General features: G+C 30.8%; 1 protein-coding gene across 3 annotated transcripts in view; it reads left to right on the forward strand.

Annotated features, from left to right (window-relative positions):
* LOC140434613 (fatty acyl-CoA reductase 1) overlaps window positions 1-18,607 on the forward strand; it is a 118,922-nt gene that overhangs the window by 83,125 nt on the left and 17,190 nt on the right. For all 3 annotated transcript variants that reach the window (XM_072522999.1, XM_072523000.1, XM_072523001.1), the window contains one exon: window positions 2,422-2,567. In XM_072522999.1, coding sequence (XP_072379100.1) covers window positions 2,422-2,567 — 146 coding nt within the window. The remainder of the gene's footprint in view (window positions 1-2,421; window positions 2,568-18,607) is intronic.

Raw genomic sequence — 18,607 nt, forward strand, 5'->3', positions numbered from 1 at the left:
GTTGTTGATATTTAAAACCATTTAAATTATATTTTTCGGAAACGCTATGTGCTGGAAACGCAACGTGCACGATAATATGCCACGACCTTTACTCTGAAGGATCTCTATCTGAAGGAAAATAGTCTAGGTATTTTATTTTTGATCATTCCGTTAGGTGCGATCCATGTCCACTTTCTATTGGGTTTCTTTGTAAAAAGTATTTATAGCACACATGTTTTTTTCTTCCAGGAATTCCATAAGTTTTTCTCATCCTGCGTTTCTTGTGTTAAATTTGAAATTTCCAATCTTGCTTCCAGAGCCTTTCTTTCAATTTTGGCAATAAAATCTCCTATTATTATTTTAGATTCTTTGTTGCCTATAGTTTTTAAGGTCTTCGTTAAATTATTTATTTCATTATCAGTTGCTTTTTCAGTTGGTGCATAAAACTACATAACATGAATTCTGGTCTGTAAATTTAGTTTTAAGATCATGTATGTAACCCTATTCTGGATGCTATGAATTATTTGTATTTGTGATTTAATCTTCTTGTTAATTAGGAAATCTACTTTTCCGTATGTATAGTCTTCCTTAGCTTTATAGTATAGCCCGTTGCCTGAATATAAGTCCACGTACCCTCAACTCTTCTGTTAACTTTTGATAATCCCAATATATCCCAATTCATGTTCCTCAATTCCTTAGTTCATAAAGTTTTTCCTCCCTTAAAAAGACGAGTTGGCACCATCCACACTTAATGGAATCACATTTCTCTAATTCCAGGTTATTTTGCTAATAGTCGGTCGTCAGAGCCTTATTTGTGATAATAGGGTTCACCAACATAAAGGTGAGGTTGACATTTAAGTAGGAGAGGCTATTTGTGAGCATCACTACCCCATTAGAAACTCCAAAGAAAGAAAGAAAGAAAACAAACAGTTGTAAAATAATATTGTAAAAAACAATAAACTATATATTCATCAAGGAATTTAAGTTCTCTAGAGGAGAGTTTTCTTACCGTAACCGTTCCATAGGGCAGTATTATAGTCCCATTAATTTTTTACGTTATTGATCAAGCAGTGAACATTATAAAAAAATAGGGACAGTATTGATCTTGTCAACTTTGATTTTTTTAACTAAAATACACTCCAAGCAGACAATGAGGAAAGGCAGTACAAAAGTATACCTATCGCTCTTCAATGGAGTACCCGAAATATTGATTGGGAAATGTAAATATCCATCTAATTATATACAAGTTTAATAAATGCATAATACATAATACTTGGAAACTGTTATCTATAATACTTATTGAAAGAGATTGAAACAAACATTTTTCATAACTAATACAAAAAGTATCAAAGGAATGTTTACCAACAAGGAAGAATATGTAAGATTTAAGTAAATAATTAACAAGATTAATATTATTGTTATATATAATATCCGGTTTATACCGTCCTGCGCCTTCCTGTTCCCTCTCTATTCACGTCTATCGACCCAGTCTCCTGGTCATAGCTCTTGCTCTGACATTGCCTTTTGGACTCCGACAAGCTATGTTGTTTTCGGTCTTCTCCGTTTTTCCACTCAGGTCAATCAAGCCAATCCAATATTACCTTCGGTAGGCGATGGTCTGTCTCTGTACATGTCATACAAAATATGATGGTGGTTGTTCTCTCTATGATTTGTCTTATTTTTTTATTTGCTACGTGCATCATTCTCGATATACCTACTGACCTGCGAAAAAATTCCATTTCCAGAACAAGGAGTTTTTGTTCTGTTCTCTTAGCGAGTTGCCTTATTATTTTTTCCCTTTTGTGCTTCGTTCTTCGATTTTTGTTTCAGCGTATCCATCTCTTTCCATCTTTGAGTCCAAATAGATATGTTTGGATCATGACGAAATTACATTTCCATCTTTTAAGTTTAGTTCATCGTTTTCAGTTCCTCAGTTTAGTTTATGCACATGTATTTAGTTTTTGTTGAGTTAACATTTAGTACTAAACGTTCCTGTTCCTGTATTAATCGCTTTGTCATGATTTGGCGCAGATCTTTTTAGTTCTGTGCGATGACTACTTGATCGTCCAGTAAATGAAGCTTATGTAGGGTTGTTTTTCGTCGTTTAAAGGTATATTAATTCCAGAACGTGCTTTATCTGTTTCTGTTCATCACTTCATATGTTGTTCGTCGGATATAATAATTATTATTACAATGCTTAATACATTTATTTTATTTAGTTATGAGGTAACTCAAGAATTCAAGTGTAATATTTTTTCACCTTATAAACTAAATAAATTTTAAATTTATATTAAAAGCTAATAGTATTGCGAAAAATTCACAAGTTATTACAAACACTTGATGTAATAAAAACATTACAAGAATAATACATATTAATAATTTTAGTAATAAGTTCTCCTTGTTAATACTAATATTTATTACCTATATTCCAAATTTTTCTAGATATTTTCTCATCTTTCGACCTCCTATTGTCATCTTCACGAAAGAGTGCTAAAAGAAAAAACCTATCCACCTCCAGCAAATCCACATCATGTTATTAAAACGGTGGAATGGATGAAAGATGATGTAATTGATGCTATTACTCCCAAGTAAGTCATTAGTTTCTAAATATTTAGGATGTTTACCCATAATGTGGATTTTATTTATTTCAATTTTTTAAATGCCCTAAATTACTGATTCATCATCATCATTGGCTCGACAACCATTTTTGGGTCTTGGCCTGTTCCAGGATTCTTCTCCATTCTGATCTGTTTCGTGCTTTTTTTCTCAATTTTTTTTATTTTTAAGGTTGGTATAACATTTTCTATATGTTTGATGTATCTTAGCTTCGGTCTTCTTTCGTATTTTGCCTTTTTCCATTCTTTCCACATGTCCTATCCAACGCAGCCAACCTATTTTAATGAATATTGTTCTGAAACTATTTTCTTGTGGCATTTTTAAGTAATTACAATTTAAATTGGAATAAGCCACAATTAAAGGTTAAAGTAAGTTTATTGTCGTTTTAATTTCCACTTCAAATGGTTCTCAAAATACAAACATTAGTAAATTAAACAAATTTTGTTTTTTTGTTACTTGGTGAAAAATTCTTCTAATAATTTAATTTTTATCTGACTAATTTATGTTGACAAATCAAACACACATTATATATTTTAAAGTAGACGACTTTAAAATGACATTGCCAATATTGTTGAGTTGCGTTCCTGGGACGACTTTACTTGTAAGATAGCTCATTCGATTACATGAAATCAACTTTAACTTGGGAATATCCGTCAAAAAAAAATCATAGCATGTAATTCGTTTTTAAAAAGACAAACACATGCCATGATGATAGTTAAATTCTCCTGTTAGTGATTTCATAGCAAATTATGAGGGGAAAATCCAGGAAAAAAACCTCATAATACTATCCCGACATGGTAAGTATTTGGTCGTGCATTTAGTTTACCTTCAATAAACACCAAATTCTGATTTTATATGTTTGTTATTTAAAAAGCATAAATGATGTATCCTCTATAGTTACTGACTTAATAATAATGGTATTTTCCTTTTAATAACTTCTTTTTTTAATATGCATAACCAGATTTTACTACATTCTGCCGAGGAATTTGCGATACAATTGGTCTTATTTAGCATAATTAGAGCCGTTTCTTTGATTTTTTCTTTTTACTATCCGTTTCTTTTAGGACTATATTTGAATCTTCCCATTGAACCCTATGTTCATTATCTCATGCGTGTTTACATATTTAAGATCTATCAAATTCTCTATTTTTAATATAAGATTGATGTTCACTTATTCTAATATTTAATGGCCTTGATGTTTCACCTAAATAAAATTGATCGCATTCATAAGGTATTTTATAAATGCAATTCTTTGTCCTTTCTTATTTATTGTAAGGTTTGGTTTTAGACAAAATAGAACTCAATGTTTTGGTTGTTTTGAATGTTGTTAAAATGTTAAATTTATTTCCTATCCTTTTAAGCTTTTCTGATAATCCTTTTATTACGGTATGGTTATTTTCTTCTTATTATTCCTTGTGTATGCTGTAGGATCTCATTCTAAGTTGTTCTGTTCTATTCTACCGATTCTTGAAAATTCCTTATATATAAACGATACAGGATAATCATTTTTTAGTAAAACTGTTGTTAACAGATGTTTTTCCTTCAAGAACGAATTTTCGTTAGAACAAGTAATTTTGGCTCTATCGTATAAGGATTTAATATTAATGAGTTTTGAATATTAATATTGTGATTTGATTTGAAATTTAAATATCTATTGGTATACTTTTTCCATTGTCAATTTGCCAAGCGTCGGCTTTTGAGGTTCTTTGATGTCGATGCCGACCATTGGCGTGGAAATTAAGAAAAGGGATCAGTTATCAAACGCATATTTCAAGAAAAATCATATAATTTTTATTAATTTTTACATAATTATATTCAGGAAAATTTCTCAATTTTTGGGCAGAAATTGTTTAAACAATTTTTTAAACAAATTCAAAATATCACCTTTTGTGCTCCAAAAAATATTTTTTAGGTTTTTGGGTGACTCTAAATAAGATCTATGTCATTTTTCTCAAAAGTTAATAGTTTTGGAGATATAAGCGATTTAAAATCCGAAAAATGCGATACCTAATATGCATTTTCGAGGCTTGAAAAATATGTAAATGAGTATTTTTGAGATTCAAGAGTATCTAAACTAAAGTATCAACATTGATTTTGGTGAGAAATCGGAGCAATATTTTCCGTAGCAGAAAAAGGTGATCTTTTGAATTTGAATTGTTTCCGGCAAAAATGTCCGGCACCCTTCAACCTTCGATTTGTTTAAACGGGGCATTTTTGAATAGGACTCTTCAAAGGACAGAATCAGTTTTTTTTTCAAATGGGAGCGGGCTCACAACACCGAATAAATAACAAATTAATTCTTTCAAATTAAAGCTTGTTAATTTTAGTGATTTATAAGAATATTGGACTTATTATTTAGTTTTTACATAAACCATAATATTTTTTTACAATTATCTGTAAATAATGGCTCATTCTGTCAGAAAATTTTAAAACATTGTCTATCCAGCAATTAAGATAGTCAACTGAAATTTAATTTTTAAACACGGCCTACTGTTAATGCACAAACAGGGTGAATCTTCAATATTTTGCTTCGAGTTAGAGATATCTGAAAAAGTTATTTGGAAAAGATGTTCCAAATATTATTTTAACCCCACATAACAAAGTTTTATGTCAAAATTCGCACTTTTACTTTTTTCATTAATTGAAGAGCTTATTTCCAGTGTCTTAAATCCAAAATTTCGATTTTTTAAATTTTCTTTTTTTAAACTTTATAGATTTCTTCAAGTCTAGAATAAAGTTATATGTACCAAAACAACTTCTTATTTACCATTTAAAAGTGCATATGAAAATTGTAAAATTGTATAATTTGTATGTTAAATTTGTATGAAAATCTGTAATTTCATGGATTTCATTATATGGATGTAAGACACTTTGGAAATAAGCTCTTCAATTGTAGTCAGGATTCTAAAACGGACAGTTGGCTGTCCCGAGATGCATCTTTAGACAGCCAATTGTAGATTTAGGATCGAGATTACAAATAATACTGAAAAACTAAAATTGCGAATTTTGTCATGAAATTTGGTATGTGCGTTTACAATAAGTGGAACAACTTTTCCAAATAAGTTTTTCCGATTTCTCTAACGCGAAGCAAAATATCGAAAATTTACCCTGTTTGTGGATTCGCAGTAAGCCGCGTTTAAAATTTAAATTTCAGATGACTATCTTAAAAAAATGTGCACTAACAACATGTATGACTGTGCAAAATGTCAAATCTGTATGTATTTTAGTAGCTGATATATAGAGTTGTCTTCATCTTAAATGCGACACACTGTATAATAATGAATACTAGTGTTCAAGATGCATCGCGATAGCTGTAAAGAAATTAATTAGAAGGACTGAAAAGAATCGTCAGTGTGCCTGTAAAATTGTAAACTGTTCGCTGAATAACGTCTTTTGCAGCAGTGTCAATCCTAACCAATTTTTTATTTGGTCGCTTTCGTTTTAAGGAATGATCTGTAACTGTGCCTAATTTAATAATTGTATATATCGTCTTATACCCGATTTTTTTAATACATGAATTCTCGAAACAATTGCATTATCAGCCATCCCAATATTTTCTTTTTTCAAACACTCATACATATTTAAAACTATTCTTTGGGATTGTACGTGCAAATCTTTATTTTTTAATTCAGAGCTGTCATTAACATAATTGTCATTATTTATTGATAACACAGAAGTTGATGCATCTTAAAAAATGCCATCCTAGAAAAATATAATATTACTTATAACTTATATTACCTATACCTTATAAGCCCCCGCCTCTGCAATAGGAAATATTTTAGGGTATCGCATAGCAGACAACAGGTGTTCATTAGAATTTATTGGTTTGCGCTTCGCGCTGTTGCCATAATGCATGAGTTTAAAATTAGTGAATATAACCTTAATACCATTATTAATATATCTGCAATTTTTCATGTTTCCAGGTAAGGTATAAAATCAATGAAATTTGGAAAAAAATAATACAATTCTTGAAACCGTTTTTGAGAACTTGGATTCTTAAAAGTTGTCTGATTTCTTAAAAGTCGATCATTATATCTATAAAAGTATTACCGCTAAATTCACCAACAGGGCAACGTCGAACGTTCAAATTCTCTCCAGACTACAATGTTGCCAATATTCGAAAATTACTTAGAATATAAGTAATATATACAAAGTTCACGGTTGCTTTAATTCATTAGTGAAGAGTCCATGGAAATATTAGTACCTAGTTAATTAATTTATATATATATTTTTGAGAATAAGTTCATATTATTTTTTAAGAGTGTCGTTCGTTGACTAGCAATTGAATAATAACGAATAGAAAATAGAGAATATTTTTTAAATATAACCTTAGGAATTTTAGGAAATATGTCTGACAACCTTGATTTGAAAGGCGGTCTCTTTGATACCAGAATAAGACATGTTTATGTTGGAAAATTATTAGTGGATGTACTATATACGTTGGTTTTTTATACACCTGAGTCTCATATCTAGTATCGTTCTTAGAGATTAAAACATCCAGGAAAGGTAGTGTGTTATTATATTCATTTTCCATGGTAAATGTTATTGTCTTTTCTTTATAGTTTATATCATTGAAGAATATATCCAACAACTCTGATTTATAAGGATCATATAAATAAACAATGATTATGCCTTATTGTTTATAAATAAGGAATTTTTATCAATTAACCGAATAGAACAGAACAACTTAAAACGAGATCCTAGACTTTTAGATCTATTTTGTCTAAAATCAAACCTAACAATGAACAAGAAAGGACAAAGAATTGCATTTATAAAATACCTTGTGAATGCGATCAGTTTTATTTAGGTGGAACATCAAGGATATTAAATGTTAGAATAAGTGAACATCAATCTTATATTAAAAATAGAGGATTTGATAGATCTCAAATATGTAAACACGCATGGGATAATGAACATAGGGTTCAGTCGAATGATTAAACTATAGTCCTAAAAGAAACGGATGGTAAAAAGAGAAAAATCAAAGAAGCGGCTCTAATTATGCTAAATGAGAACAATTGTGTCGCAAATTCTTAAGCAGAATATAGTAGGATCTGGTTACCCATATCAAAAGAGGAAGTTATTAAAAGTAAAATACCAGTATTAGCAAGTCATCAACATATAGAGGATACATCATTTATGTTTTTTTAAATAACAAACATATAAAATCAGAATTTGGTGTTTATTGAAGGTAAACTAAATGCACGACCAAATACTATGTCGGGATATTATTATGAGGTTTTTTCCTAGTTTTTCACTCATAATTTACTATGAAATTACTAACAGGAGAATTTTAGTGTCAGCATGGCATGTGTTTGTCTTTTTAAAGACGAATTACTTGCTATGATTTTTTTCCGACGGATATTCTCAAGTTGAAGTTGATTTCATGTAATCGAATAAACTATCTTACAAGTAAAGTCGTCCCAGGAACGCAACTCAATATTATTGGCAATATCATTTTAAAGTCGCCTACTTTAAAATGTATAATGTATGACTGAATTATCAATATAAATGAGTCAGATAAAAATTAAATTATTAGATTAATTTTTCACCAAGTAACAAAAAATAAAATTTGTTTAATTTACTAATGTTTGTATTTTGAGAACGATTTCCGAAGTGGAAATTGAAAAGTCAATAAACTTACTTCAACCTTTAATTGTGGCTTATTCCCGTTTAAATAGTAATTATTTTAATGAATGTTACGATATCCGGATCCTGATATAGTTCTTAAGTACACCATTTTTTTTTTGTTTTTTTTTTATAAGCTACCAACATTTTTGCCGTAAGAATATTTTTTTCGATAAGAGATAAAATTTGCCGGTAATATTTTCAACTGGCATGAAATTTTGTTGCCTGGCAATTTTCGTGAATTAAATTTTGACAGTTAAATCACGAGACGTCAATCGAGTGATTTTGTCAAAATTTTATAAGCGAAAATTGCCAAAAGGCAACAAACTTGAATAAAACGAGAAGAAAATTTTACCGGTAAATAATTTTCGCTTGAATGATATTCGACAAAACTATTTCACGAGACGATTAATGCACCATATCAACGAAACAATCTTTATTTATTTGTTAACAATATTAAATGTACAATTATTATAAGCTATAGTAGTTTGCCCATTCTTTTCTACCAAAGCATGATTTTGTGTATTATTGACCTGTAGCATTTGGGAACTCGAAGGTTCAGCTTCATTTGTTGTTCTGAGATTTTCGTTCAACTTCTGGTGGTGACTGCAATTCAGTTGTAGATATGGTTTTTGAGAGCTTGCATTTAATTTAATTAGGTCCTTCTCAGAAATACCTTGCTTGAACAAGGCTGACACAGCTGAAGATCGATGAGAATGGTTTGTTATTTTGTTTTTTGTGTATATTCCAATTTTTTTAGCTGGGATTTTTGTTCACTTTGATACGGTGTTGATTTCAAGTGGACAGTTTTTAAACCAAAATCCATCCTTCCAGTTGGGGTGAACGGTAAGAAAGAGTCTGTCTGATAAAATCTTTGGTCCCCTTTTTTTCATTAATTTCAAAAAGAATCTAACTTGGCATGAATTTTCGTTTGATGAATTTCTTAACAGCCATTTCCTGCGTGCCAAACTTTTCGTACCGCCTTTATTTGTTTTGGAAAAAATGTTGCATTCAATTCGGCCCGTAAATTCTCCCATAACATCAAATTCTTTCTGGAAAAGTGAATCTTGCAGTTTACGGCCTTATTGCCTCTCCAAGCAAGTTCAAATGAGCAAAGGTAAAAAACCTATTTTTGTGCTCCATCGAGGGTTTCCTCGTCCTAGCTTTATGTGCTTTATAATGGTTCCTCGGTGGATAATGCTTTTAAACTCAGTTCTCTTTTTTCATGAACATTTTGAAGCTGCCTCCGCTTAGTAACTCTGGCCAATCTTGAACGTTTAAAAGATATATCTGTGAAAGGGTTGATTTTTATGCCGTACTCCGTAAAATTTTTTTCGCTTGTACCATTTTTGCTATAGTATTGCACATTGACTTTACAGACGACCCTTTATAGTCTTCGCCATTGCGCTTTTTCATGTTAATGGCATAATCCTCGAGAATTTTTGCTGTTTCCGTTATCGTAGTACATCTTTCAAGCGTAAAATTTCTTACTCATAGGAACTCCGAAAATTGGGTCCAAATAGAGCTTCTGAACCTCTGCGTGTTCAATTGGACATTTTGCGAAACCAACTTTTTGATTTCTTCACCTGACTGGCATCCAAATCTTGATTTTTGGTCTGGACTCATTATATATGTCCAAAATTGATTACGCCTTAATGACGTTTGTCAAACTGACAACAATAGAATTACGACACCTTCGTGACGGATCTGTGATAATTTTGTCGCTGGAAAAAATCACATTCAGGAAGCAGTTTTGTCAGTAGGAAACGTAGCGTTGCTACGTTTTATCGGAGGTTTCATCTTATCGGGTTTAACTGATAAAACGGAGGTTTTATCAGTTAAATTTATTTTTTATCAGTATGGTGGAGGTATGTAGATGATGTATTCTCAATATGGCCTCATGGATCAGAGTTGTTGGACACATTCCTAAATGATATAAACGATAAAGAAGAGGCAATAACATTTACCATAGAAAAGGAATATAATAACACATTACCTTTTCTGGATGTTTTAATCTCTAAGAACGATACTGGATACGAAACTCAGGTGTATAGAAAACCAACACACACCAACAGATATTTAAATTTCAAATCAAATCACAATACTAATATTAAAAAAGGAATTATTAAATCCTTATACGATAGAGCCAAAATTACTTAACAACTGTTTTATTAAAAAATGATTATCCTTTATCGTTTATAAATAAGGAATTTTCAACAATCGATCGAATAGAACAAAACAACTTAGAACAAGATCCTACAGCATATGCAAGGAATAATACGAGGAAAATAACAATACCATACATAAAAGGATTATCGGAAAAGCTTAAAAGAATAGGAAATAAATTCAACATTTCAACAACATTCAAAACAACAAACACGTGGAGATCTATTTTGTCCAAAACCAAACCTAACAATGAACAAGAAAGGACAAAGAATTGCATTTATAAAATACCTTGTGAATGCGATCAATTTTATTTAGGTGAAACATCAAGACCATTAAATGTTAGAATAAGTGAACATCAATCCTATATTAAAAATAGAGAATTTGATAGATCTCAAATCTGTAAACACGCATGGGATAATGAACATAGGGTTCAATGGAATGATTCAAATATAGTCCTAAAAGAAACGGATGGTAAAAAGAGAAAAATCAAAGAAGCGGCTCTAATTATGCTAAATGAGACCAATTGTGTCGCGAATTCCTCGGCAGAATGTAGTAGGATCTGGTTGCCCATATTGAAAGAGGAAGTTATTAATAGAAAAATACCAGTATTGGTAAGTCAATAACATATAGAAAATACATCATTTATGATTTTTAAATAACAAACATATAAAATCGGAATTTGGTGTTTATTGAAGGTAAACTAAATGCACGATCAAATACTTACCATGTCGGGATAGTATTATGAGGTTTTTTTCCTGGTTTTTCCCTCATAATTTACTATGGAATCACTAACATTAGAATTTTACTGTCATCATGGCATGTATTTGTCTTTTAAAAGACGAATTACATGTTATGATCTTTTCTGACGGATATTCTCAAGTTAAAGTTGATTTCATGTAATCGAATGAACTATCTTATAAGTAAAGTCGTCCCAGGAACGCAACTCAACAATATTGGCAATATCATTTTAAAGTCGTCTACTTTAAAATGTATAAGGTATGTCTGAATTGTCAATATAGATGAGTCAGATAAAATTAAATTATTAGAAGAATTTTTCACTAAGTAACAAAAAACAAAATTTGTTTAATTTACTAATGTTTGTATTTTGAGAACGATTTCCGAAGTGGAAATTGAAACGTCAATAAACGTATTTTAACCTTTAATTGTGGCTTATTCCCATTTAAATATAAATTAAAAAACTTTATAGAACAAAAGTTACTTAGAATTCGTCAATTTATCCATTTCTGGACTTATCATGAACGTATGTTTTTTCACCCCCGAGAAGGGGTGGCTTTCATCCCCTAAATAAAAACAAACCTGGTGTTCAGTCCAAAAGTTTAAAAGGGAAGTAGAGAGTAAGAGAAACCTAAATACAAATTTTTTTCTGAATTGTGTGGTCTATAAATATTGTCTCATCGTCTGTACCACAAACATTGTTTTAATCGGTATACTTAGCGCATAGTTTACTAGACATAACGTAATTTCTTCACAGTGGGTAACGAGGTCATGAATATTTCTTTTACTTTCATTATCATTGGTTTCTATGAATTACAAAATGTAACGTTTTTTCTTTATATTTTTAAGTTTAAGTTTTTTTGACAAATATGTTATTGTTATTTTGATTGTTTTATATTATTTGTTTATTTGTTGTTTATAATTTGCTACAAATTAATTCTGATATGATGAATTAACTTTTCGAATGTTCTTTATTAGTTTTATTTAAATTTAACTGTTTATTTAAGCATGTTAAAACCATTTCTTTAAAATACATTATGTCAAAATAACGTGTTATACAATAGAGTACATTCAAAATAATGAACAAATTATAATTTCAAGCTAAATAAAAAAATGAAAAGCTTTTAGTACCTTTAGAGATTCTGTGGTAGATAGGGGATGTGAAAGGAGTTCTCGGGAAGTATGTGAAAATTGTGAGTGATATGTATTACGAAGTCATAATTAGTGTTAGAATATTTTGTAGGAAACCGTGATAAATAGGCTATAAAAGAAGAATTACTTTAGTATTTTGTGCTTAGTCTTTATTTGTTTTCATGATCTTTGGATCAGATAAAAAAAATCGAAGGTTACAGTTCCGTTTCAGACGTCGACAGATAATGTCATACTTTTTACCCAGCGAAATAATATAGTTCAAAGAATTTTTTTTTTATTATTTAAAGACAGCCGCATCAACCATATTGGTTATTAGCGGATGGATTTAATGTAAACAATAATGATTATAAATAACAAATAAAAAACATACTTAGATGTGGTCCGATATGTTACACATATCTATGTGGTCTATTAAAAATTTCACAATATTTTCACTGGTACACTCACTAATATCTCTTATAACTGATGGAATTTTATTACTTAATATTTCGGCACTATATTTGGGACACTCCGTTAATACGTGTTTCACTGTTAACGGCACGTCACAACTCGTACATTTTGGTTGAGGTTCCTTCTTCATGAGATATTAATGTGTGAGTTTGCTGCGTCCTAATCGGAGTCTGGTTAATACAACCTGAAGGAAACGGCTAGGGACGTTGTTACTCCATCGTCCAAAATTTAGTTTAATTTCTTTTAACTTTAAGGATTTTTAGTCCCAACATTTAGTTCAATTACGTATCAGCTTTTGTTTAAAGTACGGATTGAGATCTTCTGCTAATGGTTTTATTATCGGTCTGATATTTGGGGAATTTGCTATTTCTCGAGCATTTTTATCAGCTAGTTCATATGTGATGGTACCCACACGAAGACTAATGTTTTGTTTTCCAGCTGCTGCATCTTGGTTTTAATTAATTTAGCAATCGGGTTGCAGGTATGCATTTTTGACAGTATATGGAGGAAATTGATTTAGTCAGTAATAATAAAGAATTTATCTGGTTTGACTGTTTGTATGTGATTTAGAGCTCTGTTTATTGCATACATTTCTCCAGTTATCACAGTGGATTCTGTTGGCAATTAAAAACTTTTTATTATGTGTCTTACAACAAATGATGATCCTACACCAGAAGTTGTTTTAGGTGCATCTGTCTAAACTTGGATATATTCAGGGAAAGAATAAAGTATTCTATTATAATTGCTTATAAATATTGGTGGATTAGTTTCAGATTTATGATATGATGATAATTCTAAATTGAAAGTAGGCAAAGGTATTAACCAGGGAGGTGGCGTGTTTACGTTTGCTGAATGTGTTGAGGGAAAGTTAAAAATTTCAATAGAGTTTAAAATGTTTTGATGCTTAATTAAAATTGTAAGTATGTATTAGAATTGTAAATATGTTATATTGATATTTAATAACGATGACTGAAAAAGAAAAGGGTTGTCAAGTTGTAGTGATGATTGTTTTGAAGCGTAAGATAGACTAAGTAATTTCCGTCGTTCATTTAATGATGGCTCTCCAAGTTCCCACTCGAGGCTTGCAACAGGAGTTGTTCCAGAGATTATGCGTAATGCATTGTTGTGTATAATGTCTAAGATTTTTAAATTTGATTTCGACGCTGAAGAATATGCAAAGCATCCGTAGTCCAATTTTGATCGGATTAGGCTTCTATACAACAGTAATAATGTATCTCCGTCAGCACCCCATTTTTTGTTGGCTAAACATTTAAGAAGATTTATACCATTTTGACATGATATCGCCACTTTTTTAATATGTTTCGCCGAATGCTATGCCTAAATATTTTATTTCTGTACTTCGTTTCAAAAGCTTTGTGCCTAATTTTAAGGCAGGTTTGTTAGTGTGAATGGGCTTTTTGGAAAAAATAATATATTCAGCTAATATGTCAGCTAAAAAATAGAATCCACTCCTATTAGACCAACTTTTGATTTTATTTAGTTCTTCTTGTAAAAGTTTGACCATCTAGTTGATATTTTTTCCTTTGATAAACATCATATGATCAGCATATAATCTAGCCTGTACAAGCCTCTTAAGATTTTTTAAAACATCATTCATTGCTATTAAAAAAAGTGTAGCGCTAATTACATATCCTTGTGCTGTTCCATTGTCTGGAGACACTAGAAAGTTCTCCATTACTACGTACTGAAAATTTGCGTTCATTTAGAAAATTATTCAAAAATGCCACCATGTTTTCTTGAATTCCCCAAGTCTGCTGCTTTGTTAATATTTTGTGTCGCCATGCTAAGTCAAATGCTTTGTGAATGTCAAAGTAAACAGCTATGAATTTCTGTTTGTTACAGAAGGCTTAATTAATTTGACTTTCTAAATGTAAAACATTGTCTATAGTAGATCTAAAAGGGCGAAATCCAGCTTTTGTAAGTAAATTGTGATGTTCCAAATGTCACATAAGTCTATTATTTATTATTTTCTCTAGCAGTTTGCAAGTAGAATATGTAAGTGATATTGGCTTATATGATTCTGCTGCTGTAACCGGTTTGTTAGGTTTTAGTATAGGGATGACAATAGCTTCTCTTCATAAGTCAAGAAATTTTTGTTTACACCAGATTGTATTAAAAAGATTCAATAGGAAGTGTAAAGCTTCGTTAGGTAACTGTTTTAAGAATATTGCGGGTATGTCATCTGGACCTGGTAATGTGTCTTTTAACATTTGGATTGTTTCTAATAGTTTTGTTTAAATAATAATTGGAGTATTTATATCATCGTTATTGGCTATAATTTCTATTGGATTTACTTCTTCTTCTTCCCGATATCGTAAAAAAGTATTGCTGTATTTTCATTTGTAGATTCTTGTCTGTGTGTTTCAACTAATTTTTCTACAATTTTTTTGTTTTCATTAATTAGGTTTCCATTTCGTTCTAGGTATTTTATTCCATTTTGTGTACCGAGGCAAGATATTTTCTTAACTTATTTCTATGCTGATGACATGTTTGTATTTCTGTTAATACTTTGAACGAATTTTTTCCAATACTCTTTTTTAGATCTGGTAGTAATTAATTTTACATATGCCCTTTTTGTTCTTTAGCTCTATCAAGTTCTCATTGGTTTTATGTCTTTTGAAAGTATGTAAAGCTTTTTTACTTTGTTTTATTGCCAATTTACACTCTTCATTCCATCAGGGAACAACTTTGTTTTTGGTTATATACTTTGTTTTTCCCATTGCAATTGTGGCGGCTTTAGTGATTAAGTTAATCAATTTTAAAGTTAAGTTTATATCTTCTTTAATAATAGGTATATTCGATATTTCTTCAGTAATTTTTGTTTTAAAAATGTTCCAGTTGGCTTGCTTAATTTTCCACTTTTGCAAAGGATTAATTTTTGTTATGGGGTTGGAAATTTTTGGTACTATTATTGGATAATGATCAGTTCCATATAAATCGTCTACGGTTTGCAATGTGTGATTTAGTAACGTCGATGAGTCAGAAATAGACAAGTTAATAGCTGAAAAATTTCCAGTAGCTACGTCAAAACGAGTTTTAGCTCCGTCGTTCATTATTGTTAAATTCAGGCTATTGATTACGTTTGCTAATATCTTTCCAGTTTTAGTTGTTTTTCGGAATCCCGTACAAGATTATGGCTGTTAAAGTCCCCAAGAATTAATTTTGGTGATGGAATTTGCATAATTAAGTCGGAAAGTTCATTTCCTTGGATATTTTGGCTCAGGGGAATATAAATATTACATATGTTCATTTTTTTATTAGTACTTGTTGTTACTGTTACTGCTATTGCTTCTAAGTTTGTATTAATTGTGATTCTGTTTACTTGTAAATCGGTTTTTAGCATATATCGCAACACCGCCACTAGCATGATTTGTCTGTTTATTTTGATAGTAAACATTGTATGACTTCAAGTTATACGTATTGTCTTTAAAATTAGTTTTTTGAAGACATATAATATCAGGTAAATATTTACTAATAAGTACCTGAAATAAGGGTATCCGGGTGTGAAAATTGTTTAAATTTCACTGTAAAATATTATACATGAATTATATTTTTATTTAAATAATTAGTTTTGAGATATACCCCTTTCTAAGTCAGATGAACCAACATTTTCGAGCAGTTGTTCAGGTAATTTTTTACTTAGTCTAGTACGTTTAATTTTCGTATTTCGATCTTCAGCCTTGGTTATCTTTTGGGGAAAATCTCGAAATTCTAATGAGGGTTTGTCTTTCGACTTTAACTTTGTCTTTGGAACTTTTGGAACAGGTGTTGAAAAATAAGATGTTGGTTCTGAGGAACTAGTAATATCTGGTGTATATTCTGGGCTAGGTGTTACAATTTCAGATAAATTTCGTTTGGAGGTAGTAGGTTTAGGTATTGGAGTTGTTTGAACTTCAAAAGAAGCGGGTATGTCGGGATTGGGCTCGTTAAATGTAGGAGTAATTGGTGTTTGTTCACATATCATTTCAGGGTTAGTGGTATTTGATATAGACTAACTTAAATTATTGCTGTCTAAGGAATGGTTTAGAGAGGAGGTTTGTTGTTGTGATCTAGTATATGAAAAAGTTGAAGCTTGGAGTTAGAGGCCGGCACATTGAGATGCAAAATGACCTGGTTGCTTGCACTTATAGCATAATTTATCTGTTGTAAGAAATATGCTATATTTTAAGTCATCATGTATCGGAAATTTGGAAACTATCTTCTGGAGGAGATATGTACACCTGCCTTTGAAAACTAAGTATGTGACTATACGCTGGATCGGTTGCTCCAATTCGTAAGAATATAAGGGGTGACATTAGCTGTAATCCAATAGTTTTTAACTCGGTTTACAGTAAATTATGTGTAATTGTGGGACTTACGTTGGATAGAACAAGTCTTTGTGGCGGGCTAACTAGCTTTCTTACTGGTATTACTGTGTTATTAATTTTAATAGAATTATGTTTTTTTAAAAAAATGTCTACAGCTGGTTTACTTGATAAGTACACACAAACACAGTTGTTTGAAATTCTGGATGAAAAAATTGTGTTTTTTTGAATCTACAAGTGGTCCGAGTTCTAAAATATAATCTTGTACTTTGAGGCCCTCTATTGCAGAAAATATAATTGCCTGCTCTTTGCTAGGAAAAGTTATTGGTGAGTGAATCAATGCTGTGGAGTATTTTTTAGTGTTTGGTGAGTTATCGGTCTCAATAATAACATTGCCGTTATTACTATTCATTTAGTTGGTTTTCGATTTTTCGATTTCATCAATTCGGCTGAGTACTGATCTGTTTTATTTAAAAGTTGACAAGCAACCAGATTTTAATAATTGCTCTTTTCATTTTAACCAATTGTTAGGTTACTTACGACAATAATTTATTCAGTTTATTATCATGCAATCAAACAAATCAAAGTTTTCTTCACTCACGTATGATTTCCTGCACTTAAACAATCACTATAATCACTTTAGTAATAATTTTAACTTGTTAATTATTGGTTTTTACTAATAATATTTCAGAGCTATTTGTGAAACCAGTTGCTGGTAGCACGATAAACAAATCATATTTCAAAGAATGTTTTTGAACTATTTTTAAATTGTGCTGTGCTTTTAAAGACAATAAAACTCATCAAAATAGTCTGTGCTTCTATACTGAATATTAGACAAAAGTTAAAGTGCGTGAATAGCAAAAACTTATGACAACAACAACGCTACACAAAAAAAAGAGAAGTTTATCTGCATCTAACGGTGAAATCCGGTGCGGGCATAGGAAAATAAATAAGAACCTCCGATTGGTCCTAATTTAAACGTGATTTACGAGTCATCCTACCCTGCAATTTTTACGTTTTACGTTTTGTTTATTTTCTAATTATATTGAAATAGTATTTAGAATTTAACAAGACTGTACTAAATAGAACTTTAGCTTGTAATCTCACACAATTAGTGGATTTTATTAGAACTCGTTATGAACTGTACTTAAAACAGAGAGACTAACAGATTTTTTCAATGGAAGATATTCTAGTTCTCTCCTTACAAAAATGCTTCCATTTAAAAGTAGGAATGACTTTTCTGTAGAGAAGCAATTTCATACACCAGACGTGTATAAACTTAAAAGTTTACAGAAAGAGCAAACAGTAGACCTCATTAGAGGAGTATGTACCCATAGCCTAGACACTTCACGAAAAAGATGTAAATATTCATCTGCGGTAAAATTCTCACTTGAAAATAATATAAAAAGCTGTATACAGTTTGGTATGTATAAGTACCAAGAGGGATACGCTATATATAGTTAATGGTATTCGGCCAGCACCAGAATGGTTTTGCTTATTGGAAAAGAGTTTAGACAGCAATATTTAAACACTTTCAGAAATATCTGGGACACAAAAAT

This window comes from Diabrotica undecimpunctata, chromosome 2 (genome assembly GCF_040954645.1).
Source record: "Diabrotica undecimpunctata isolate CICGRU chromosome 2, icDiaUnde3, whole genome shotgun sequence".
Taxonomy (NCBI): Eukaryota; Metazoa; Arthropoda; class Insecta; order Coleoptera; family Chrysomelidae; genus Diabrotica; species Diabrotica undecimpunctata.